The sequence below is a fragment of the Drosophila takahashii genome, chromosome 2L (genome assembly GCF_030179915.1).
Source record: "Drosophila takahashii strain IR98-3 E-12201 chromosome 2L, DtakHiC1v2, whole genome shotgun sequence".
In the NCBI taxonomy this organism is placed as follows: domain Eukaryota; kingdom Metazoa; phylum Arthropoda; class Insecta; order Diptera; family Drosophilidae; genus Drosophila; species Drosophila takahashii.
This window is the reverse complement of record NC_091678.1, coordinates 11,696,892-11,721,754: the sequence shown is the minus strand read 5'-3', so window position 1 is coordinate 11,721,754 and position 24,863 is coordinate 11,696,892. Positions and strand designations below refer to the sequence as shown.

At 40.0% G+C, this 24,863-nt stretch overlaps 3 protein-coding genes across 4 annotated transcripts in view; all 3 read right to left on the bottom strand.

Moving 5' to 3' along the window:
- beat-Ia (beaten path Ia) overlaps window positions 1–15,107 on the bottom strand; it is a 34,798-nt gene extending 19,691 nt beyond the window's left edge. For both annotated transcript variants that reach the window (XM_017158490.3, XM_017158492.3), the window contains exons 1-2: window positions 14,836–15,107; window positions 9,143–9,229 (exon numbers count right to left, since the gene is read on the bottom strand). In XM_017158490.3, coding sequence (XP_017013979.2) covers window positions 9,143–9,206 — 64 coding nt within the window. In that variant the 5' untranslated portion in view covers window positions 9,207–9,229; window positions 14,836–15,107. The remainder of the gene's footprint in view (window positions 1–9,142; window positions 9,230–14,835) is intronic.
- Window positions 15,108–16,870: 1,763 nt separating this feature from the next.
- Window positions 16,871–21,916, bottom strand: BicC (protein bicaudal C). Its single transcript, XM_017158488.3, has 9 exons — window positions 21,610–21,916; window positions 21,507–21,556; window positions 20,984–21,053; window positions 20,845–20,924; window positions 20,458–20,784; window positions 20,034–20,159; window positions 19,582–19,963; window positions 18,068–19,213; window positions 16,871–17,683 (listed from the first exon to the last, which is right to left on the bottom strand). Exons 1-9 carry the CDS (start codon window positions 21,914–21,916, stop codon window positions 17,436–17,438), a joined length of 2,736 nt encoding a protein of 911 aa, XP_017013977.2. The 3' UTR covers window positions 16,871–17,435.
- Window positions 21,917–22,010: 94 nt separating this feature from the next.
- Window positions 22,011–24,221, bottom strand: LOC108068743 (uncharacterized). Its single transcript, XM_017158489.3, has 3 exons — window positions 23,742–24,221; window positions 23,035–23,205; window positions 22,011–22,150 (listed from the first exon to the last, which is right to left on the bottom strand). The coding sequence occupies exon 2, from the start codon at window positions 23,191–23,193 to the stop codon at window positions 23,059–23,061; it is 135 nt and encodes a 44-aa protein (XP_017013978.2). The 5' UTR covers window positions 23,194–23,205; window positions 23,742–24,221; the 3' UTR covers window positions 22,011–22,150; window positions 23,035–23,058.
- Between the last annotated feature and the right edge of the window lie 642 nt (window positions 24,222–24,863).

Here is a 24,863-nt window from a genome sequence, read left to right as displayed (position 1 = left end):
TGTTGAAATGTTATTGGGGGACTTGTACTTCCGACTGTCCGCTTTGGCATACTTTGTTGGATATTTTATGTCGAGCGAGAAGTAGGAATTCCAGAACTTAGAGCTCTAAGAAATTTACGAAAATTAAAATGAAATCAGATAGTTGGAATTCTTGAGCGAAAGAATAAGGCAGAACTACCATTTGATGTAATTAAATATATTTCAGTTGTTTTTTGTATCTGAATTTAAAGACGATTATTTTTTTAATTTTATGTACGTGTTAACTGAAATTTTTTAACAGGCTTAAACTATATATTGTGAAGAGTGAGCAATATTAAATTACCCTTTATTTACTGAACTCGAACTTCCCTTTTTTCCACCATCAAATTAATGTCTGTCATGACTGCTAATTGATGGCTAATTCAGGCGGACTTAAAGCCATGCTCCTGCCGGGCTTGGGGAAATCAATTTAACTTTAATTAGTATGCCAGACATGCATGTGCTGGCAGCACTCATTTTACAGAGTGCCGGGAATAATAAAATGCCCAACTGGAGCTGCATAATTTTCGGCGTTAATTCAATTTACACTTTTCAAAAGCCAAGCGGAAGTTCACCCCGCCCGGTGACCGTTTTTATAATAAAATAATTTCAAAACTATATAGAAAATGTGAAATATTGCAGCGAAAGTGTGTGCAACAGCTATAAAATATTTGACAAGCAAAGGGAAAACTTTTGCAACTAATAAAAAGCGGAAATGCCGCGCAGACCGGATGTAGTGGGGAGGAGAGGGAGTTTCGACTCAGACATCAGTGGAAAATGCGTCTTGTCAGCCCCGTCTATTGGCTGATTTTCCCCCCTTTGGCTGCGAGCATAAATAATAAATATGGCATGTAGTAAATGTAAATGCGCAGTGGAAATTCCATAAATTCAAAGGCCCAGCTGCGCATTCCCTTCATGACATTTAACACTTTGGCAAACAGCAGAGCAGCCCGGCGATTCGACGAGGCGGCAAGTTAGCAAGCCATTCAAATGCACTTGAGATTCCGGGAGCAACAGCTGCGTCCTTCCGAGGACCAAATGGAAGGACACCCGTCAGCGGTGGCAGCGTGACGTAATTGGCATTGCCAACTGTCGGCTGGAAATTAGTTGGAAACTTGGAGCCTGGAGAAGCGATAGCACAGTGATTAATGAAGCTGATCCAATAACATGGAAACGTGATCAGAAAACTTGTCAAAGAAACATAAATATATCAAAGCTAATATGTCTTCCCCTTTGTTGGTTAAAGTTAAGTTTTTGAATAATTTTTCTTTTTATTACTGCTCCCCCCTTAATTTTTTATTTGTAAACACACATAAACTCTTTACACTCGTTGCACTAAAACTATACTAGAATTGTCGTTTATGTTTATATTTATATTTATATTAGGTTACTAATATAAATTTTCTACCCATTATTATTTATTTTATACTAAATATTATAACGTTTTTTGTAGGTTTAATTGCGTACTAAAAATTTTATTTGAATCCTCCCTAAGGTATTAACTTAAAACTCATCTTGATAAGATATTTTTGGAGCTCAACAATGAAGAAATAATGTACAAATAGTTTAGTTACTATGATCGCTTTTTGGAATATTTATTTTCAGGGTTTCAATAAAAGTCTGTAGTATTATCATCTGACCCACTTTTGATTATCCCCTCACGATGTCATCTCTGGCCAATTGAATGGAACTTCGCTGACTGGTTGACGTGCGAAGGCGCCAAATCCAAATTAAATAAGATTTGTTTGGCTGCCTTCCTTCAGTTCAGTTCAGGTCAGGTCGGGTCAGGTTGGGTCCTTTTGGCCGCCCGCAGAATGTCTTCGCCACATCCTTGGCCCTCTGGCTTGGCTTTAACTTTCGTTGATGGCACCGACCCGATGCCGCGCATTTTAATGAGTCAAAAACACAGCCCGCTTGAGCTGGGGGCGTGAGATGTCGGATTGTTTGCCAACAAACATGCGTCAAGTTCAAGTTGGCGTGTGAAAGGCAAGAAACCGCCTCAGTCAGGGTAAAAAAAAAATAAAGGAAGAATTTCACCAGAAGGAAGCAAACACAAGAAAGGGACAAAAGTTTTTATCATGACGTCTTGGCCTTAATTTCGAGTTTCAGTCTCGGCTTTCGAGGTTTTTGGTGTCGGCCACGTTGTGTCGCTTCGAATTGTTTGCCGGGCGGAGGAGCCCAAAAAAAATGTGTTTAGAATGCGGAAAACTTGTTGAAAATTGAGTTTTGGGTGAAGTTTTATTCATTGATTTGCGGGTTCATGTGGCTGCGGTTTCTTGGTAGACTTTTGTGGCAGGCAAGGTATGCGAAAGACGGGATGTGTGGTTGCAGGCTCCGAATAACGGCGGGTTCTCCTAATTGTCTTTTAACAGAGGACTTCAAGTTTCACTTTTCAGAATATGCAGAAATAATTAAGGGCTTAATTAAGTTTTAGTAAATATTTTGGAAATATTTTACCCATTGCGTCTTTTATTAAACATGAAATTCAATTCATACATTTATAGTAAATTTAGAGCAGTTAAAATTTGAATTTATTATAAAATTCGTTTTTTAATGATGTAAAATATTTATAGTAAATATGACTAATATTCTTATTTTTCTTATTCTAATTTTTTCTACGTAATTCAAATATTTTGAAATTAAATCATGCTATTAGATAGGTTTTATATTAAATATTAAGTTTTCTTTATTTATTTTGAATGTGTAATAGGAATCTTTAAAGTCAATATGGAAATTAAATTTTGATATGTATTTGCTTTTCCTTTAATTAAGTAAACAATCCTTTGAAAATGCGAACAAATGGAAGCACACCCTTTGCCAATAATACTTAGGAACGGTATCAATTAAATTGACAGTAATTCTTGGAGCTTTCTTGCCACACTTTCCGATAAGTCGGGGGTTCCTCGTTTCCCGTTCCCCGTTTCCCGGCTGCCAGGGGATGTCAATCGCAATTGGCGAGTGCCAGAACTCCGGAAAGTTTCCCTACGACCCGCTTGTGCCATTCGATACGTACGTGTTTATTGGAAAGCCCGTTGCACGTTCATTATTTGAGGTCACAACAATAGTGAAAGCGTCCGCCACAACGAAATGTGCAATAATTTTTAGCTGGCAAACTTTTATTAGGAACGAATATACGGAATATACGAATGCCGAAGGACGTTACGACATGGGGAATTTTTAATCAATAACTTTGATTACTTTCGTTGTTGTCGCAGCAATTACCAGGTGTTTTGTTTGAAGGGAAGGTAAGGCAAGGGAAGTCTGTCAAGTTTATTAATTTGCAACTGCGTTGTTGCAGTGGCTCGTAAATTTTTTAATGGCAACATATTCATGGAAATGCTTTTATTAAGCTTTTACTGCTGCATCGTCGGCGAAGGTGAAAGGTTGGGGCTTTGGTCACGTTTTGCGCCGTTTGTTGATTGCCTTGCCCCTCGACTCGACTCGCAGTTGCACATGTGAAGGCGATACGGCCATTAAATATGCAGCACCCCTCCTCTTCTCGCCCCGGATTGAGACCGAGACCCTTTTCCCGAGTCCTCCCTGAGTTATGAATTGCAATGCATTTCGTAGTGGCAGCCCGAAGGGATGGAAGCTGCCATAGAATTTACCTGCACTCGGCGATGAAGTGAGTGAAAAATACTTTTGTTTGCAAGAAAACTCATTGGCTTATATATTATGTAAAAGAATTTAATATGTATCGAAATTCAAATTAAAATTTCTTAAACCATTTCTGGGTTGAATCACAATTGGATCCTTGACCCAATTCGAAAGAATTGAAGTTTAATCAATCAGTTACATAATTTCGCAAAAAATTGTACAAATACAGAAAGAAGAACAAAATATATAATTACAAGCTAAAAAAATATAAACATCTTTTTAAAACTTATTTTACTAACTAAAGTTTCTTAATCATTTTATTAAATTATCCTCACGTGGTAATTATTTAAATCAAAGGCGATGAGATTTTCATTACTTTTTTCCCATGCAAGCGGAAAAATGATAAGATAATTATTTAATTAAAAACTTTCTCTTGCGTTTAGTAATTTTACTTTACAATGCATTTTAATGGGGCTCAAAGGGGCGGTCAATGGGGTGGGGGCGTGGCACGTGGGCGGGGGCGGCTTAGCGGTTTGCTGCATAATGGAGGTGAAAATTGTTGTCTCTGCGCCCCAGTTTGTGTTAATATGCAGCGCTTTGGTGTTATGCGCCAGGCATTTACCCACCTGGATATTAATAACGATTATTAACTATTTGCCAGCGTGGCGAGGAACAGGATCGCAGGCTAAGGCAACAACAACAATAACAACAACAAGAGGGGATAATGACTGGAATGCATAACATACATATATTCCGGCATACATGCGTATATTAAAATTCTCGAGCATGCAAATCGGTCGTGAACCCAAGGGCGAACCAGATAATTAGTGTGTTTTAAAAACAATAACGCGCCGCAGGGGACTTAAATATGATATATATTATCCTTTATGAACTCGCCCCTTTATAAATGTGATTTTGGGGGGTGTAAAAATGGGGAAAATCAAGGAATCGTTATCCTCTTATCTCCTCTGGTATTTGCGTTTAATGTAAAATAAAATATAATTTTTTAAAAACTATTATTGGCACAAATATTTATACAACAACATATATACCAGTCATTTGTAGGGATATCCATTTTGAAAGAGAAATAATGATATTACTAGGATAAAATTAAAATATACACTACTTTTTCGTGCTGTATTGACAATTTCAGTTTGATTACGAATACCAATAAATGCAAAAAAAAACCCTGGGGAGAGATTTGCTAAAAGTGCATGCCTAAAAACCCCCCAAATGGTCCCAGCATTATTTTTTCTCCTTGCCCATCTGCCACATTTTGACGTTCCTGCTGCATTTTGTCAAACTAACACATCGTTTTCCGGTGCATAGTTTTGGGGTCCCCAAAGGCAAAGGCAAAGCGATGCCAATGACCGGGGTCAGAAGGGATTTGGGACCCTAATGGTCGTCGCATAGGGCACGCACTCGCACACAGGCGAAATTGTTTCCTGTTATTATGCAAATTTCTTCATGGCTTGCCCGCAGGCACATGCCAGGGAAATAGTTTTCCTTTTCGAGGGCTTTGCATCCCCGAATTGACCTTACCAGAGCAATTAAGCCGCTTAACCCATGGCTGCAGCCATATTTTGCAGCCCCGCCCATAAAAATTGTTAAGCTTCATCCCATCCGCTTGACAACGACAACGAAAACGAAGCGAAAATGAAAAATAAAATGGCCAAAAACATTTGGCCGTTACAGCTGCAGTTTGTCAGTCGTGGCTAAAGCTTCAATTTGTTTCCCTTCGTCTCCGTCCCCTGCACGGTTTTGGTCCGCTTTTTTTGCTCTTAGCCGAATCGAGATTTTCATGCATTTTATGTAACGATCCGACCACCTACCCACCCACCCACACGCCCCTCACTCAGGTCTCTGCATCAATAATAGTTGTTTGGCGTTCCCATCGGTGCACTGAGAAAAAAATCTATCTCAATTCAAGAATATCAATCTTCAACTAGTGCAGATTTTTAATTCACAAATTTTTCTTTTTTCAAAATATTATTTTTCTACTTTTTTTAAGTATTAATAAATAATAATATTTTTATATTTTATTGTAAAAAATTTAGATTCTCAAATTTTCTCCGATTAAATATTTTAAAAAATCCGAAAAATTATTCCTTGTTTTGATGCCATGACTGAATTTTTATTAGTTCGAACATAGCAGATCTTAAAATAACCGCTTTTATCTCAAATACCACGGTTTCACTCTTGTTTTTCTGTGCTTGCTGGTTTTGGCATGGATTGGTGTGGCGCTTGTCGTTTGCGTTTGGCTATGATTTTTTAGTAAACGAGCAAAGGACTCAAAATCGAAATTCCCAACACTCTGCCAGAGCTGAGCTTATTCATATTTTTTGCAGAACCAATCCCCCCTCGCCCATTGATTTGCCTGTTAGTTTTAAGTATGCCAAGCGAAAGGCGAAGCCAAGTCAAGCATCCTCCAAAGGGGCGAAGGGGAAACGGAAACTGTGCGGTGGCCTGTCTCGAGTGGAAAAGTGGTTAGCGAGATGACATCGGATCAGGAATTCTACGCCACGGAATGCACTGTAATTGGTTCGATAATATATACGGGAATTGATTTTCCAACCGAGGAGGTTGCCTCGATGGAGCTTTAATTAAAGACGAGTTGGAGCCGCCACTCGAGGCGACAGTTTGTTGTCTTCTCCTTTGAGGGAAATATAACTAGGAAAGGATACTGCTAATTGCTTAAAAAGATTTATTGAAGTAATATCAGGCCAATGATCTACTGATGGAAATTTAAAACATTGGTTACCATAAGGACCTGATTGAGCCCCATGGAATAAAATCAATAAACTCTGGGAAAACCACACCTTTCCACTTAGCTGACCTTCCGCTGCCTTGCAATTTAAATCACATTTGCGGCTAATACAAATTACAGCCTATTGTGCTCGATATCCACTAATTTTACCCACCGACAAAACAACAAACCAACCGACAAACCTCAAGGCCTCGCCAGGCCCCAAATAAATGACAATTTCCCGAACAACATTAAGACATTAACGCGAGTTTTGAAACAAAACTGAAATGGAAATAATATTGTCACAAATTTGCAAGCACTCTCGCCATGTGGTTATTAAAAGTAAATCAAGTGCACGACCGATTTACGTAGCCCCAGACTAATTAGCCACTTGTGTACTAAGCCAGGTACTCGGGTATAAAAGAGAATCCCATTCCAAACCCCTTCAAAAAGGGGGTACAAAAACATTTTGCTGTTTCCCCGATTGTTGTGCGTGTTGGAGATTTTTATCGGGCCCTGTGAATTGTGGGAGTTCTGTTTGGGTGGATTGTGGGTGGCTGGATGGGTGTTTTTGGGTAAAATGAAGGTCCCCGGAGTCTAGTACAATGTCGTCGTCGTCTCTCCATCGAGTGCACTTGGGCAACCGGCTCGATAATGGCAGGTTAATAAACGTTTTTGTGCGACATTGAACGTATGGCGAGACGCAGACGACCAGGTGTGGGCAGATTGTCCTCCTTCGTCCTTTTTGCATGGCTAATGTCCGACCCGCCCTTTGAAGGCTAACCCGAATCACGTGGGCGGTCTGAACTTTCGATGCACGGCTTGTGTGCATATCGCACTAAATCACGGTTCAATGGGGCTTATATTCAGAAAATACAAAGAAGGTATTGGGGCAATTAAAATAAAAAAGGACAACGAAATGGTCGCTAACCTGGCGAGATGTAAATAAATACACATCCTTCGTAAATCCTTTCTTGACTTTTAATCGAACAGAAAGGCAAGGGTTAACTTAAACATAAATTCAACGATAGATAATTTAAATAATTCCACTTTCTTGCTATACATTTTTTTTTAAATATTAAATCCCCTAATGGAGTTTACTATTTTCCCTTTTTGGTGTTCAAGGCTTAACATATAGTAATCTCATTTTTACACAACTTTAAGCTGGTGTTATTTTGTCTGCAGCCCGCAGGGAAAATAGGGAAAGCTAAGCCCGACAGTCACTTGTCACAGCATCCACACAGCCTACACAAAAGTAGTGGGCCGAACTACTAAATAAAGCCCAAAAAGGTATGCTGCACGAAACAAATGCCAGGCACGTTGGAGGCATTTATCAAGAGTCCTTCCACAGATGTCGTGTGGCACAGGCAAGGAGCTGAAAAAGGGGGAAGGAGCCAAGAGCCGTGCAAAAGGATAACAGGCCCAAATCCAGAACGCTCCGAGTGACAAAGAGTCGAAAATTTCAGTCACGCGAAGGGCTTAAATGTCGTTTGATGTATTCGCCGTCATTTAAGTTTCTGTTGATGGAGTGGGCGATAGATATATACCTATATATAGGAGAGAAATCAACTGTCACATCCCGCTTTTGCCTAGCTACGACTTGGGGCCAAAGGCAAAGGCTGAGGCAAATGCATTTGTGTGATAGATTCCCCATTTTATTGACATGTGTCCTGGCAGTCTGCTCCTGGAACCTGGAGCCTAAAACCTGGAACCGATTGACTGGGCGAAGATGCAGATAAAACTCGAATCTGCGCCGCACGTCCAAGGGTTAAGGCCAGGTGAATGGCGGTGGTGGCGGCGGCAACTTGTGTGATTTATTGAATAAATCAGTTTGGGGTCTCCTCCCTGAAGATGCTGAAATATTTATGTGTATACGTACTCGCGTTCGACTGTGCGTGCGGTTTTTGAAATTTATGTGCGATGGTAAATAAAATGAGACTTTCAGCGGCGGCGAAAGCCGCAAAGACGAGGCAATAAAAATTTGAAGTGTGTGTAAAGCTCGGCCAGATATAATCCCATATAGTGTGTTTGTTCGTACGCCAGAAGACGCTGACAGCCTGAGTTATTGGCTTAAAGAATTGTGATTTGAATGTGTGGCCACACTTTAAATCAAATTTAAGAAATATGAGGCGCCAAAATAAACTAGAAGTCATTAGCATAATTTATGTATCGAATTTATTTCGACACAATTTCTGCTCATTTTTTATGCACAATTAATTTAAAGCTTAGACGAGGTAAATTAAGTTCCAGTTGTTAAATTGCATATTCAAATGAAAGTACTTTCAGAAGCTTCGTTTAAGGGGCTTAACTTTTTTCACTCACTAATCTTAGATTTATTCCTGACTGCAATTTATATTTCAACAAATTATTCATATTGATTTCCATTAAATGTATTTATTGGTGCCATAAATTCCAATTCAGGCGCTTTTCTATGATATCAAATTTAATCACAGCTAATTAAACCATTAATGGGAAAGGAAATAACAACAAAGTGAAGTACCCATAAATGTGTTTTTTAGTTTCACTTTATCATAATTGCATTTCAATGTTTCATTCAATAATTTCATATTTTGTTCAGCCTTGGCTAATTTCGTTGTGTTTACTTTCATTGCTCTGTAATATTTGATATTATTTTTAATTTTATAATTTCACTGAAGTCATTAAATGAAATAACAATTTAAATATGCTGTTGATTATCAAATCATGGTTCGACATTAATGAGCATTTCGACATTGATGGAGTTTTATTAGCTATGCCAACAATTATTTTAAATTCACTTACCCAATGTGATTGCCAGAAGGAGTGTGGCCAAAGCCGTTTGGTAAACAATTTGTGGAAACCGCATGTTGCTAGTTGTTCGCGTTCTTACTGAAATTAAGAATTGATGTATTTATTTTTTTGCCAATAAAAGTCATATGAAGTAATCCTTATAATTAAGAAATATTATCTTAATCATATTGTATTACTTCTAAACTAAAAGGTTAATTTTTCTTAATATTCTTAAAATCCTGGGTAGTCAAACTTGAAACCAAGTCATGCCTTAAAAGCGCTCTCCCCGAAAACAACCTCAAACCAACCGCAAAATGCCGAAACTGTGGCAGACAACAACATCGGTTCTTAATGCGTTAAACTTTGGCTGCAACACGTAACTCTCCTTGGCCAGTGCAACCTGGTCTACCGAGCCGACTTAGGTTTTCCCTGGGTGTTGCAGGTGCTGCAAAGTGAGTTTCTTATAGTCACTACTTTGGGCCAAAGTATTGAAAGCAATTTCGTAATCAGCAGGAAAAGAACAAGGGAAGTCTGAAACTGTATAAAGTAATAACTATAAAGAAAACTGCAGCGATTTTGCTCGTCTGAGTGAAAAGTTTGCCATTAACGAGTATGAGAATGTGGCCCGAAAACACATTGTTGCCTAACTGCACATCAAATGCTCCTTCCTGCTCCTTCGACTTTCAGCATAACATTTTTCAATAGATTCTTCGCTTTTTTCTGCTTGGGGCGGAGGCTCTTTTAAAGTTGAAAATCGGATTATAATAATCCCCTGGCCGACTTGAAAGGGTCAGTGCCGGAGGATTCGTTGGAGGAACTTTAACAAGTTGTAATCTTTTATGGCAGCAAATTGTACTACAGCATCGGGCCAAGAATATCTCGTATGCGCCTTTCCCAGAGCTGCTCACATGGCCCGAAGACTCCAACGAATGGCCATTCTGTGTACACTCCATTAACTTTGCAAGGGCCCCGGCTTAATTGCTTTGGCTTCATTAAGGTCAGCACAAAACTAACCCACAAAGGCGGCGAATTGGGCAAAAACTTTCCACTTTTTAATTTATGCATTGACAAACTTAAGCGACGGAGTGCGACAAACAAAAAGGGCAAGTCTGTTCCCAATGCGATAAGCCGCAAACTGCACTTCCAGACTACAGTCTTTTTTGCAGACAAGGAAACTAAAACCGAAAAAAAGGATATAATAAAAATGCGCTGCCCTTAAACCCGTGTTCCTTTTGTTAATTGCATCTGGAGCAAAGCTAAGTAACGAAGTGAAAGAAACAGATTCTGAAATCCCCCTTTAAAAACGAATGCAATCTGCTGTCGGAATGAGCTAGGCGATTTTCCGGACTTGTGAACAGGATCTCAAGTCTTCAGATATACGGCGAAATATTTTTCTTTCTACCTTTCTGCCTTGTTCAGTTTGTTCCACTAGCATACAAATATTTACAGAAAAATGTCGCTTTAATTGACAAAGCCTGCATTTCTAACATATCAATTTGTTTGTCCTTCTTCCATTCTTCAAAGACACTCCACTTTCGAGTGGAAAATTGTAATTTGTAATCTCAAAAATCAAGTTTATAAATCCTTCAAGAGTCATCCAATCATAACAGTGCAGCCAGCTCCCTTCATCCAGCTCAATTTGCAAAACTATCATTGCAATAAATATATCCAGTCGTCCCTAGCAATTGCCAATGACATCTGCTGCTGCTGTTGAGTCTGTAGCATTTCACAGATTGCTCGATTACAAAACAATGCAATGGCAAGGAAATACATTTTTAAAGCCACCAAGATAGATGGCTGGGCACTGGGAGCTAAATCAAATCGGGTTTGCTGAGAGGAAGAGACCGATTAAACCGCTTTTAGCCTTCAAAGGCAAAAGGCACACACATACACAGCCACACAGATGGCCATGGAGTTGCACAGAACTTGTGAAAATTGGTAAACAATTTATGTGGTCAAATAAAATTTCACCGAAGTGGAGCAATAGCAATAGCAATGCAGAAGCAGCAGCAGAAAAGCCAGACACCACAACAGGAGCAGAAGCAAATTTATGACCGCTCAGTCCAATACCAGAAAATTCGTAAAAACTTCCGCCGCAGGAAAACGAATATTTTGCAATATGAACAGAGGCGCAGTGGTCAGATATGAGTAAAAACACCCATATTTTTGGGTCTTAAATTATGACCAAATTCGAAATTAAAAGTGGAAAGAGATGTGAGTGGAGGTATTTTTTATAAAAAGAAAACATGGGCCTTTCGTGCTCCCTACTTTTGACAAAAGTTTAAAAAAATACCATCAAATTAAATTATAATTAAACAAGTGAAAACAAGTGCTATTTTATAACCGAATATATTTCGTAAATATAAAAGGATTTTCCTTTTATTAAAAAATAATTGCTTTCCCTTGCAAACCTTTTCGATAAGCCCAGTAGAAAAGTCCCTTCTAATCTCCCCCTTAATATTATCCCACCCACGCCCCTGGGCATCGGCAATAACTGCATAGATGATACCAGAAGCCCAGGAGAAGCCCGAAAACTGAAGTGAGTTTGCGAGGGGCAAAAGTGGGGCCATTCAAGGATATAAATTACATGCTTAGCTACTCGTAGTTCCCCAGCCCGATTCGCTCGCTCATATGCAAAAGTTTTCCCCCATTTTTTTTCCTGTTGTGCTGTATGGGATTTTTGTTGCAGAGATTATGAAATAAATTTCCACATGCCACAACATTTTCGCAGCCGCAAAACGAACAACAAATATGCTAGGTACAGATACAGGGCTCGTCGAGAATGTTGCACTTGAGATGCGCCTTTAGCGCCTAAAAGTGGGCAACGAGGTCCTGAGCCAAGGGAGCCACTCCAGATCCTTGATCCTTGAAGTCGGAGAACCAGTGGCCATGCCAATAACAACAATGGATTTGCATATGAGATGTTTTTCAATCGCCCCAAGGTATTTTGTACCGCCATATTTTCGTATTTGTTGAGGCGAAGTTTAAGACGGCAGAAAAATAAAAGTTGTGCATCCCGAGTGTGGAAAATTTGTAAAGTTTCTTTCGTTTTCAATCCATATATCATAGAAGATAAGAATTGAAACTGCGAGTTGTGCAAAAGTTTTTCGCGCTTAAAAATTGATGCAGAATCTTGATGCTCGATATATATTTTTTATTAAATAATATTTTATTTTATGTGGCATATAAATTTACTCTTAGATTCCAATTTATAATCTCTAAAATCTCTTTAGCTCTAATCTAAATAATTTCCAATTGAATTAGCAACATTTTGTTCATAAACTAGGCTTCCATGTATAAACATTAAATTTTAAATTTAATCTGCAAATTAATATCCAAATTGGTAGCCAAACAGAAAGCTAATAAATTAATTCGATAATTGCATATGCTGCATGGCTTCATAAATGACATTGAATTATGCAATAAATATTAAATGCCTGACAGAAAACACGGCAAACTAAGTAAACCCGTTACTAATTGAATCAATCGTAGGCTTCGGTCGCCAGCTTTTGTAAGTCAAAGCTCAAGTGGCATAACGAAGCATTTAAGGGCAAGCAAATACCTCAAGGATAAGCTGCACTGATTAGCTGAGTAAATACACTCATAAATCTGTCCGCCTGAGTAGGTGAAAATTAATACGAAAGCATAATTGCAAGCCGCTAAGAAATTTCCCGAGATTTTCTAATAAATATTCGCACAAGGAGTGCGAAAACTAATTAACGCCCACGCCTGGTTAAGCTTTTCCTTTGCATTTCTGGCTGGATTTCTTTTTCTTTCATAAACCGCAGCAGTCGCAGCCAAGCCGAAACACAACAAAAACGAGGAAAATAAAAGACCAGGGCTATAAGGGAAATGCCTGGCCGAAAGAAGAATGCGACACCGTTGCAGGTGGCAGTAAAAAATGGCTGAAATTTCTCCAGCTGAACAGCGAATGCGAGGACGGCAGACTGGGAGGCTGGGGTCATCCGCAGCTCAGATCAGGACACAGCTCATTAAACGCCGGTCATAGCTTACCTCTCTCTAGGCGGATATTACACGGAAAAATATATTAAGAAGACCTGTCAGAAGAATACCACACACCATTTATCGAAGTCGATAATTCCCTGCCATTTTGATATTTTTCGATTTTCTAGGGTCCCTTCTTAAATTGGTAATCGCAAAAAAGTAAATAATTTGTTAAGCTTTCGATCACTTGAGTTAGGATCAAGAAGGCAGAGTAAAAAAATCACTTGGCTTGTATCATACAATCTGTCAATAATTTTATTAACTATTTAAAAATGGTTATATATTTTAGGGAAATATTATTACAAAAGCTTTATATAGCATATAGATAAATATTTCAAACTAAATAAATAAAATCTTTATAAAGCCTTAAAATCTTAAATATTAAATAAAGAAAGATCTTAATTTACTCGCCAGCTTTAACGACAAAACTTCCGATTTATTTTTAATAATATTCATTTAAAGCCAGATCGGCAGACCTTTGCTATTTTCCCCAGTGTGATTCTGCTTGCTGGGTCCTGTTGTTATTTTTAAGCCGGTCGCAGGATAATCCGAAAAGGCTGGCGACGACTTAATGCGCCCCTTGGCTGTGCTAAATAGCTTTCATTATTTACTTTATTCTCCCATAAAGCGTGCGAAAAAGTTCGGACCAAGCCAGAGCTGGGAAAATTTAAAAAATACAAAAAAAACGGAGTTGGAAATGGAAAATGGCAGAGATAGAGTTGGAAAATAAATGCTCCTACTCGACTGGTTAAAGGTTTGCTCGTTTTGTTTCGAAACTTTTTTGACTCAGCTGTTTGTGGACACTTGCCTGGGCTTTCCTTCTTCTACTCCTTCTCCTCCGGCGGCAATAAATCATTTCACATATCAATCAGTCAATCAAATAAATGTTTGACTGCCGCCCAACCGTCTGCCCTCTCCTCTCCTCATCCGATATTGATTGTCCCACTAAATACAATTTTTGCCTAGTCAGTGGGTTGCCCCGAAAGTGAGGCGGAAAAACTCTGCCAGGCAGTTGACATTTTCCATCAACAAAAAATGGGGAAATTGAAGAAGCAGAGCCGAGCTCAAGACATTGTTGCCTAGTTCCCCGGCAACTATGGGAAATGTTTACCGAAAAAGGAGGAGCCCGGGGTCCCGGAGACACGCTCCTTGGCAATTGACAAGTTTTGTTTGCCTGCTAGATGGCTGGATGGATCCGGGCACGCCCTTCTGTCTATCTTCCGGCTTATCTTCCGCTGGCTGGGATGTGAAAGGTTGCCCCCGGAGCCCCCAAATTGGCTTGCCAAGTGCAAGGAAGTGCTGCATCAAAACTTAAATGCCAAAGATTGCGATATATGTAATTACAGAAGCACAGGGGAATTTTCAGAGAGAGCGGGTAAGTGATTCATTTTGGTAGATCTCGTGTGACAGTCGTTTTTGAATCCCCTTTTAACAGTGCCTCACAGAAAATATTTTAAAACCGAATTTTACATTAGAAAAATGAACGAAATTACAGAAATTTAAGTTTAATTATTTATTTCAAGTTATATTTTTTTCTGGCTATCTAGATTCTTATAAAAGTCTCTAAGAAACAGCTCAAACAATGCAATAATTTTCTGGCCCACCTCATCACGAACTTCAAAAAGATTACCGATTACAAAAATTACTATTATTTTCTAAATATCATTCTATGTCATAGTAAAGTAAAACTGCATTCCTACCTTCAGATTCTTTTTAGCCGTATTTTCTTTTTTTTAATATTTTTTTATAATATTTTCAATGCAACTCGCTAGTCATATTTCACATGTGTATTTGGGTACGAGTTTTGGTTTTATTTTTGTCTTTCCTGTTTCTCTTGCTGCGCACAATTTGGCAAACAATTTTATTTTATGCAATTTTCGGTTGATTTATCTGCGAATCCTTTAAGGCGCGCCGAGCACCGAGTATCCTGTGTGTCCTGGCGAACGGGGATTTGGTTGCTGCTCCATGTTGCTCCTTTTTGCTTTTTTCTGTCCGCCTAAGCCGCTTGCTTCTCTCGACTTTGGCCCTTTCCCGCTCCTTATCTCATTTCGCGTATCACGGAACTCGTTAAAATCACCTTAGAACACGTGACTGCACAAACACACACGCACGCACACAAGCAGGTGGAAGAAGCAACAGCCTCGCACACACAGATCCTTCGCCGGATCCTTTTTCCTATTTTCCGCCTTCTGTTTTGGTAAATGCTATGTCAGAAACACAAAAGCTGCATCGCACACACGCACGCCAAAGCCAAAAAAGAGTTCAATCCTGCGGTTACAGTTAAATTCGGCTATTTGTTTTTCTTGTATTATTTTTTTTAGCTTTTTGCGCTGTTCAAAGCCCACGATGTTCGTAATACAGCGGAAATTAAACGGTGATCTACGCACGTCCTCACGCAAGGACAACGCAATGTAAACTGCAGCAGGAGTCGCAGGACTCGCGTCACTGTGAGTCCTTTGCACAGATTTCTCGCCCAGCAAAGCCACCACGCTTTTCTCTCCCAACCGCTTTGCCATTCGTGATTTTCCGACTTCGGATTGGCGAACGTAACCGATGACCGTTCGGAAAATCCGAGTCCTTGGGCGAAAAATCACGAATGGAAAATCGAGGGGAAAGATTGAGTGGTAGGTTTTTACACAGCCCTGCTTAAGTTTTGTGCACTGCTTCGTTCCCCTTCGAACTGCTTGATGGACTGCTTGCCGAAACTCACCACGATTCCCCTCTTGAAAATCGACAGCAGAACGTATTTATGTTCAAAAGTTGCAGAAAATAATAAAAAATATATATTTAAAATTTGTAAAATTAAAAACCAAATTGTAAAAAATTAAGCTTGTTTTTAACATAGAATGTGTAACCTCATAATATTTAATAAAATAAATAGGAATAAAAAAACCCTTTTTTATGAAATAATTTAATTTTTTTTGTAAAACTAATTGTATAATTAAAATTATACATTGAACAATTTATACAAGTACATATTTATTTATGCTTCGTATTTATCCTACGAAAAAATTTTATTTATGGTCTTTAACCAAGTACTTCTCATTATTTATATGGTCAGACAAATCCGGCGCCTATTCGGCTGGTCAGTGACTCCATTTTTAGAGCCCAATTCAAATCCAGCATAATTGTAAATCAAATCGCTTGCCAAAAAGTCCCACAAAAGCCTACTCGAAGCGCTTCAGTGGAACATATCCCCGATGTAAATGTCGTCCAGACCGAGAAAATGAGACTGAGATGGCTGCAGAAATTAGTTGCCATTGGCAGAAGCACTTTGCGCCCAAAATGTCATAATCATAAAAATTTGCAATTATGCTGATGACCGCAACACGGTAGCAACAACCGGCAACTGGAGCAAAACATTTTCAGTTCATTAGCCCAGCCACGCCCCTTCTCACCGCCCCCTTTTGCTCCGTGTGAGGAGGATACACATTCGATTTTGTTGCCCTGGAGATTGCTTTTCTTTTTTTCTTGGCACGACTTCGAGGCTAAGAATAATGCAATACAAATTATGCAGACAACTGGAGACAATAAAGTCATTAGCCTCCATTCTCAGCTGTCTGCTAACCAGGCTAAAATAGAGTTCAGTGGAGTGGTGTACTTATAAATAAAGATACTTAAAAATACTACATTTTCTGAAACAGAAGACAACAATTACAAATGTCCAATAAAAATATATAGTTTACATTTTACAAATAAATTAATAATTATTATTATTATTAAAAATCCTTGTGGTGATTTTTCATAGACATCAATTTATTCATATCAAATGTTTGTGCGTGACTGTTTTGCTTATCACTTAATACATGTTGTGGTTTCCTTTTTTAGTTTTTTGCTTTCTCTTTCAATTATTTTACATAAATTCATTTCTTACAATACGTGATTTCGTTTTGGTTAGATTTCATAAATAATTCACAATATTTTTGTTTAAGACGGGGATTTCTCTCTTTTCTATATAAATAATTTCGAAATAAATTAATGGCTTAAAGCGAGGGCAACTACGATCTATTGGCAAACTGGGCAAACTGGGTACTTTCCCGTGCGCAGCTCTGCTACTTGGAATTTGAGTACAAATGCGAGTATAAGTCAAGGTCAAGGCTGTGAGTGTGTGTGTGTTTGTTTCGGGAAAGCTATGCATGTTCGCCCGAAAGGAGTTTGCCATTTTCTTCCTGATTTTCCTATATATTCTCTGCGATCCGATTCGATTCGATTCTCCTGATCTCTCTCTTACCAAACTACCAAATAAATGGGCATGCAGAAAAAAAAATAAAGATAGATAGAAAGACAGAACGGGGGCGGATCACCACTGGTTGGAGGGACGGCGCTCAGCGCCCGGGGCCGCACTGCCGGAGAATCGCGGCGACGAGGAGTTCTGCGAGGAGCTGCTGCTGGGCATTGTGCTGCAGGCCGCCTCGTTGGCCAGCAGCGTGTGAATGGCCGTCAGCAGCTTCTTGCGAGCTCCAAACGCCGCGATACCCAGCTCCATCAGGTTGTCCTCAGTCAGCGTGGTGAACACCTCCAGGTCGATTTCGTTCAGCACGAAAATTTCTGCAAGGATAAATACGAAAGGCGGCTTCAGTATCTACACAAAAGTTAAGCTTAGATATTCTAGAAAATATATTTAAAATTAAATTTTAAAAATTTAAAAGAATCATTATCATAAATTTAAAAAAAATATATTATTATTGGTTTTGGAGCCTATTAAACGTGTTAATATTATGGTACAAAAAACACATAGAATTTGCTTCTAGTTTTTGATGTTATTTCTCTCCCTTTACAAGAAGAGCACATTCTTCCCTGGCTAAGATTTTAATTTCCAAGTGTGTGGAATAAAAAACTCCCTCCAGTCCAGGTCAGACTCATAAGCTTTATAAAGGACATCTTTCGTACACAGTTGGCAAAAACCGGAGACAATCGGCGGGAACTACTCACTGATATAATGCTCCAGGCCCAAGCTGGTGAGCAGAGTCTGGATGTCCTTGTGCTGGGCGAGCTGCATCCGTCGGTTGACGGGCGTGGCGTCCAGAAGTCCTGTGGTGGCGCTCAGTCCGTAGGGGGAGCCCAGACCCGGTGGCAGACGCCAGGACGATCCACCGCCACCACCATTCCCCTCCCCGTTCTCCAGCGGGGCGGCAGGGGGGGCGGGCGAGGTGCTGCTCAGGCCCATGCCCATCCAGGCGGGCGTGGGTGTGCGCAACTCCCCCGCCACCGGAGTGCGCTCCATGGCCTTGTAGCCCAGGGCCCGTTTCATGTCGAAGTCGAAGGCGCGGTGGCTGCTCGAGTTCTTGTTCCCGAGCTCGTAGTGCAGACTGCGATAGCTCTCGGCACTGCCGGGCAGCAGATGGGCTCCTCCGCCGCCCGAGGACGAACCACCGCCGTTGGAGTTTCCCAGTCCCAGGAGCACTCCATCGCTGAGGCGGCGACCCAAACGGGCACCACCTCCTCCTCCTCCTACGCCACCTCCCTCACTTCCGTAGGTCGAGTCCGGGGAGTAGTGCGCCCTATTCTGGCATCCTGCCGTGGAGGAGGAAGTGGAGGAAACGGCGCCCGGGAGCTGGGCATATGGCGGATACGACTGCTCCAGCGAGGTGGTGCTGCTGCTGAAGCTCTGGTAGCCACTCGTGTTCTGGCTGCAGCTGTTCCGCGGCGAAACAGTCGGCGGTTTGAGCGGCGCCACCGCTCCAGGAACCTGCAGATAGTTGTTGTTGTTGTTCGGGGCCTGACCACCACCACCCACCACCACGGACCGACCTTGAGTCTGCTGCTGCTGGAAGCTGTTGTGCAACTGCATATACTTCTGCGTGGGCGCACATATCCCGGTGGGCGTGGCCAGGCCATTGGCGTTCAACAGCAGGTGATTGTTGTTGGCATACGGCGTCAGCTGGCCAGCCAGATTGGGCGGCAGCAGGGAGGGAGTTTTGGGGCTGTCCACATAGCCCGCCAGCAGGGCGGTTAGCTGGGTGCGGTAGGCCAGGTTGAGGTCCTTGTCCTTGGGCATGAAGTAGTAGTCGGGCACCTCGGGCTTCACGAACGGCGTGGCCAGGCGCAGGATCTCCTGACGGGCCTCGTAGATTTTGTCTAGGGAAGGTGGGAAATTCGAAATCATTAGAGAACAGTCAAATATTCAGGTAAAATAATGCTGAAAATTGTAATTTAATTTAAGACTAATATATTACTTATATTATTAAATAAAAAAATAATCATACAAAGCCAGCTAGAATATTTTTTATCTTCCCTATAAAATAAATGCGGTTTGAAAGGTCAGATAGTCTTTTAATTTTAAAGTTAATGAAATTTATAAAAAATTTAAAATAAATGTAAAGTAGCAGGAAAAAAAGTACGTTTCTTAGGCCGAATGGTATTTCTTGGTAGCTCAGAGAATATTTTCTATAGAGATTACGCATTGGAAAAATCATTTTTTTAAAGGGATAGTTGGTTAAACTCACCTATAAACTTCTCCACTCCCTTGACCACAATGGCCAAAGTACTCTGCCGCTGCTTTTGGCGCAGGGTGATGTAGACGCCGTACTTGGTGTTGAGGCTCATTATCTCGGAGGCATCGTTCTGGTTGTCCGGAAAGTCAAAAATCAATGCTACGGGCAAATTGCCAAGCAATTGTTGTCGCGCCAAGTAGACGTCGTCGATGCGTCCGCTGATCGTGACCTGCGACTTCTTCAGCGGCTTCACGTTCATGTCGCTCAGATCGGGGAAGATGATCTTGGTCTGGGTGCGATCCATGATGCTCAGCAGGTTCACGTTGTTCTTGCCCTTGACGATCTCGTGGTGCTGCGGCGAGATTTCCATCTGGACATTCACCAGGATTTGGCTCTGAAAGAACAGTGGAATAGGAATCGGTGATCTGATCGGTATAAAGTGGGTACATTCGTCCTGAACCTACCGCAATGCTCTCGCAGGCGAAGTTGATCAGCAGCTGAGTGGCATCTCGCACTTGGGCCGATTCCTTCTCGGATCCCTTGACCAAAACCAACGAGGTGTGCAGCTTGGGACGAGTGGAGAATATAACCTGGGTAAAAGATGGGATATGGAATAAATTCAATATGGTTTCGTAGAAACATTAACATTTGAAATTTAATTAATTATTACCTACTTCTAAGTTTTTCTCAAAAATACCCGTTTTATATGCAAAATATGTTTCAATTTATGTAAAGAAATTAATTATGATCACTTATTTACTTTCAAGTTTAAAATAAGTATATTCCCGTATTCAATATAATTTTTAGCAACAGGTTAAATGGAAAATAATATTTTATTATATTTAATATATATTTTATCACTTTAAGCCCATAATCTAGACCACTCACCTGCACATTGAACTTGGTCTCGATCATTTTGATGTAGGGTGTCTCGTGGTCGGGCTGCGGCTTGCTGGGTCCCATCACGGGCATCTCGAAGGAGATGAGCAGCGGGGTGGAGAGCCGGACGAGGGCCCGGGCCCGCTCCACGCCCTCCAGACTGCCGCACAGCGACACCTGGTTGGACTTCTCCGTGGGATTAGAGCGGTTCGAGTCGGGGAAGTGGATGTGGGTGTGGGTGTCGTCCATTATGCGCTTGATATTGTTGCCACCTCGTCCGATGATGTACGAGTGGTCCGTGTAGCTGACGTCCATTTTCATGATCACTCGGGTGCCCTGCTCATAAGTATTGCATTAAAAAAATTAGACCATGAAATAAACAGCAGTAGAACCCACCCTCGAGTCCAGGCTGCTCAGGATGCGCTCCTTGGCCCGCTGCACTTGCTCCACCTTGCCCACAATTCGCACATGCGGATCTTTAATTAAAATATTTATTAATTAAAATTCCAATGAAAATATACAAAAAAAACCTCACCCTTCTTGCTCTTGGCACCAATTTTGAGTCTGCAAGGCCAGCTCACATACGTATCCGTCGTGTTCATGATCTAGTAAAACAGTTTGTATTGGTTATATGGCGATTCTAATATACCAAGTCAGCAGAGCTTCTAGACGGTCCTAACGGTATCTTAAAACTAGTTTGCGTTATACACTGAAATTTATGGTGGAACAGTCGGAATGCCAAAGAAAGACATGGATCATTTAACTTAAAAATTTTGCTCAAAGAGTAAATAGCTTAAGACCCTAATGAATCGAAATCATATTATTTTTCGTTTAAAACTTGTAAGGCATGGCATTCTAAGTCTTAAAAATATATGGAAAAATAAGGATTCGATCTAAAAAATAATTATGAAAAATAAAATTACCGAAAAGCTTTAATTCAGTATATAATAAATAGGCTACAAAATGTACAATTTTTTTTAAGTTTTTAAGAACGGAAAACTTAAAAAATATATATATTAAAATTTTAAATTATATCTAACAACTGTAAATGTACTTACGTCATGAAAAAAATACTCAGCTCCATTCATTCCCTCGATAGAGCTATCCGCTATAAGAATCATAATGAATTGAAAATTGAAAGAGATAAAAACCTAGCATTACCTTTTATCAACTGCTCCAGTTTCTGCCGATCAACCTTGAATCGCTCGGTGTGCAGATCGTCTGGGTTTTGAACGCCCAACTTCATGGCGATGGCGCGTATGTCACTCCAATCGCTGTCCACCGAGGAGATCTCGCTCTGGGTCTCGCTGGGGGCTCCACTGCCCGCCGAGGTGGTCGAAGGCAGGGCCTGGAGACTGGCCAGCGAGCCCATGGGTCCACCATCCACCTCCAAGCCCACCATCGGCGGTTTGGCCACATCTGCGGCCGTTGGATACATAAGTTTGTTGAATGAGGCACAGGAGAGCATCGTGATCGAGGGATATGGATGAGTTTATCGGATCAAAGGGTCGGTTTGTGGATCAAGGGATGTGGATAAGTGAAAGGTCAACGGGGGCGGGGGTTCCGAAGAGTCGTTTAGTTTTAAAAACCAAGCAAAACGTCCGTCTCAGTTCAGTCTCAGGATTCTGGATGTCGAGGCGTTTTTTGGTCAGCTTTGTGAGGTGCTTGCGGTTGGTTAATGAAGGGTGATTGATGGTATGAGCTGGCGATGAAATGTGAAAAGTCCAAGTGGATAAAATAATGAAATGATGTGAAGGGTCGTAGAGAAAGTCAAGCTTAATTTAAAAATTTTTTTTATTTTCTTTATAAAAGTTTTTTTTTAAATTGTCTTTTGACAATCAAAAGCATAACTTTTTTTGTCATAGGTACACTTTATATAGTCATTTTTTGTTTGCTTTTCTATTTTGTAAATCTCTCAATTCTTTTTGTTCTGGAGCTTTAGCTTGGTTTGTTAAACATTTTCTTGAAATAAATAATTTTTGGATTTTTTCTTTTATCATCTTATTATACCTTATGCTAAATAGAATTTTTACTGGCAAGTTTTCTCTCTTCTCCTTTATTAACGTAAAAAATGCTTATATTTAGGTTTTATTAACGATGTATTTTTCTTTTTAAATTGTATTCTTAATATTGTTGTGGGCAATTATTGTACAAAAAAAATATTTTTGATTTTTGCTGATGTAACTATTTTCTAGAAGCCTCCACAAAACGTTGCTCTGACACCTTTTGAGTTTAAATTAGTTTTGGTAATTTTTAGAACAATTGTTAAACTATGGACAGCAAATACAAATTGTTTATTGGAGGATCTGCAGGAAATCAATCTTAAAAATTGTTAGCACAATTAAGCAATCATTTCGTAATAATTTGGGTTTTTTGCTATAAAGTGAAAATGAAAACCAGTCAAAAGATAATAAAAAATGCACTAGTCTTTGCCTTGTTATAATTTCTAATTTCCTTTCTTTTCCTTTGACATAACCTCTCAAAATGGAGTGCAGCTGCCATGAGGTTTGCACTTTCCCCTTTCTCCCGACAACCCGATAACCGTAATCTTCCGCACTTTCACTTTTCCCCAATGCCGTTACTTACCGCTGGGTGAGCACTCGGGGATCTCTACTTGAGGTTGAACAGGCCCTGGAGATCCAGGCAGAGGGCATGCGTGAGGTCCTGGACGAATTGGATGGCCTCGACGAGGCAGACGTTCATAACAAAATTACGTATTTGTTGAAATCTCTGGACGAAAGGCATTTAAAGTGTGATCTGCGCAATATACATAGGTCTATATATCAGTATATAGATGAGTGTGATTGCGAGGGTCGGTCGGTCAGAGGGGTTTCGTCAGAATGTTCAAGTTACGGGAAAATCTCTTCGATTCCTGGGGGCTCTACCACTTCTAAGTACGGCTCGAAGGCAACTGAACGCGGCTCTCGACTCCGCCGATCGACTTTGCCTGCTGTTCGACTAGAAATATTTCTAACTGTAGAGCGGATGAATTCCGCAAATCGCTGAGGAGGAGAAGATCTGGCGAATATTGTTGTTGCTGGGTCAATGAACCAACCGCTCCCGGAATAAGAGATCCCACATATCGCCGAGAGAGCGCAAAACAAAACAAAGTCGGAGAGCTGTTCCCAGAACTTCTAACATTTTCTATTCCAAGCTCCATTAGCAGAATGTTGCCATGTTAGCTCGAGAATGTTGCCAACCGTTTTCATTCATTTTGGCGCCAGAAAAATCGGGAGAGAAATACGGCACAAAAGGAAACTGACTTTATTCGCGCCAAAAACCACGCCACTTACCGCAATATCGGAATTTCGGATCGTAGCACAAACACACATAGATATATATCTCAGGTTAAATTACTTAAACACAATCAGTTGTAAAATCTTTTTTTTTGACAAATAACACGCTCGTTTCACGTAAAAAAAATTATATATTCGCTTGCTAATTAATTTTGTGCGCAATTAATTTTCCGTCAATTGGTCAAATTAAGGTTCGAATGGGAATTCGGCTGGCAGTCGGTGTACTTTTTCAATGTAACCCAAAAAAAATAACCACTACCGAAGGGCGAGCAACAGAAAAGAACACCACGTGTGTGGAAAACAAAAAGGAAAAATGCAATGAAAATTGTATGAAAAGCGAAACTGAATTGTTGTCAGAAAATCGTGCACCGCGCGTTCTGTTTTAATATTATTTTTTGTTAACTGTCTTTTTATTTTAGTTTAGAAATAATATATATTGTTAATGGGTGCGCGCCGTGCATTTGTCGTCATTCAAGCGCGCTGACTATCAAACTAGGCTTGGCTTTTGGGTCCAAGTCCCAACTGACCTTCAGATCCGAAAGCTCCCTGTTCTTTGGGGAGTGAATTTATCTACTATACTATCCAGTGCATAAACAACCTTCGAAAGCTCCCAGTCAGCTGGATATTGGGGACTCGACATCAGCTTTTTATCTTCTACTTCTTAAACTGAAAGTCGAGCATTGCAAAATTACAAAAGCTCCCCAGATGGCGTTTTGGATACAGTGAGCTTCAAAAGTGTACTCCTCAAACTTTATAAAATTTCTAGGAATTAATTCATATTTAAAAATTTCAAAATGTTTTATTAAATAAACACGAATACATAAAACTGCTGCAAATTAATAATTTTGTTTATTTGTTTTAAAGGGTAACTATAATAAGAAAATACCAATAGTTAAACTTTATAAATGTTTTTCAAACTATTTACCTTTCTAATATATTAACATCCACATAAAAACTTGTCTTCATTCTTTATTGAATAGATGGTTACTTTATTTCCTTGCTGCGTGTTTTTACATCACTATTTTGTTTTCTTAGAGCTTACTATTACATTTATTTTGGCTTTACACATCTTCGGTTATTTATTGGGGATATGAATATATTATATTTAATGCAAAATGC

Excerpts from the sequence above, each read along its gene's own strand:
- BicC (XM_017158488.3), bottom strand. The coding sequence starts at position 21,916 with ATGCTCTCCTGTGCCTCATTCAACAAACTTATGTATCCAACGGCCGCA. Across the intron at positions 20,925-20,983 it reads TGGTGCCAAGAGCAAGAAGG|ATCCGCATGTGCGAATTGTG; the intron begins GTGAGGTTTTTT and ends TTTTAATTAAAG. Across the intron at positions 19,964-20,033 it reads TCGCCTGCGAGAGCATTGCG|AGCCAAATCCTGGTGAATGT; the intron begins GTAGGTTCAGGA and ends CTGTTCTTTCAG.
- LOC108068743 (XM_017158489.3), bottom strand. The coding sequence starts at position 23,193 with ATGCCTTTCGTCCAGAGATTTCAACAAATACGTAATTTTGTTATGAAC.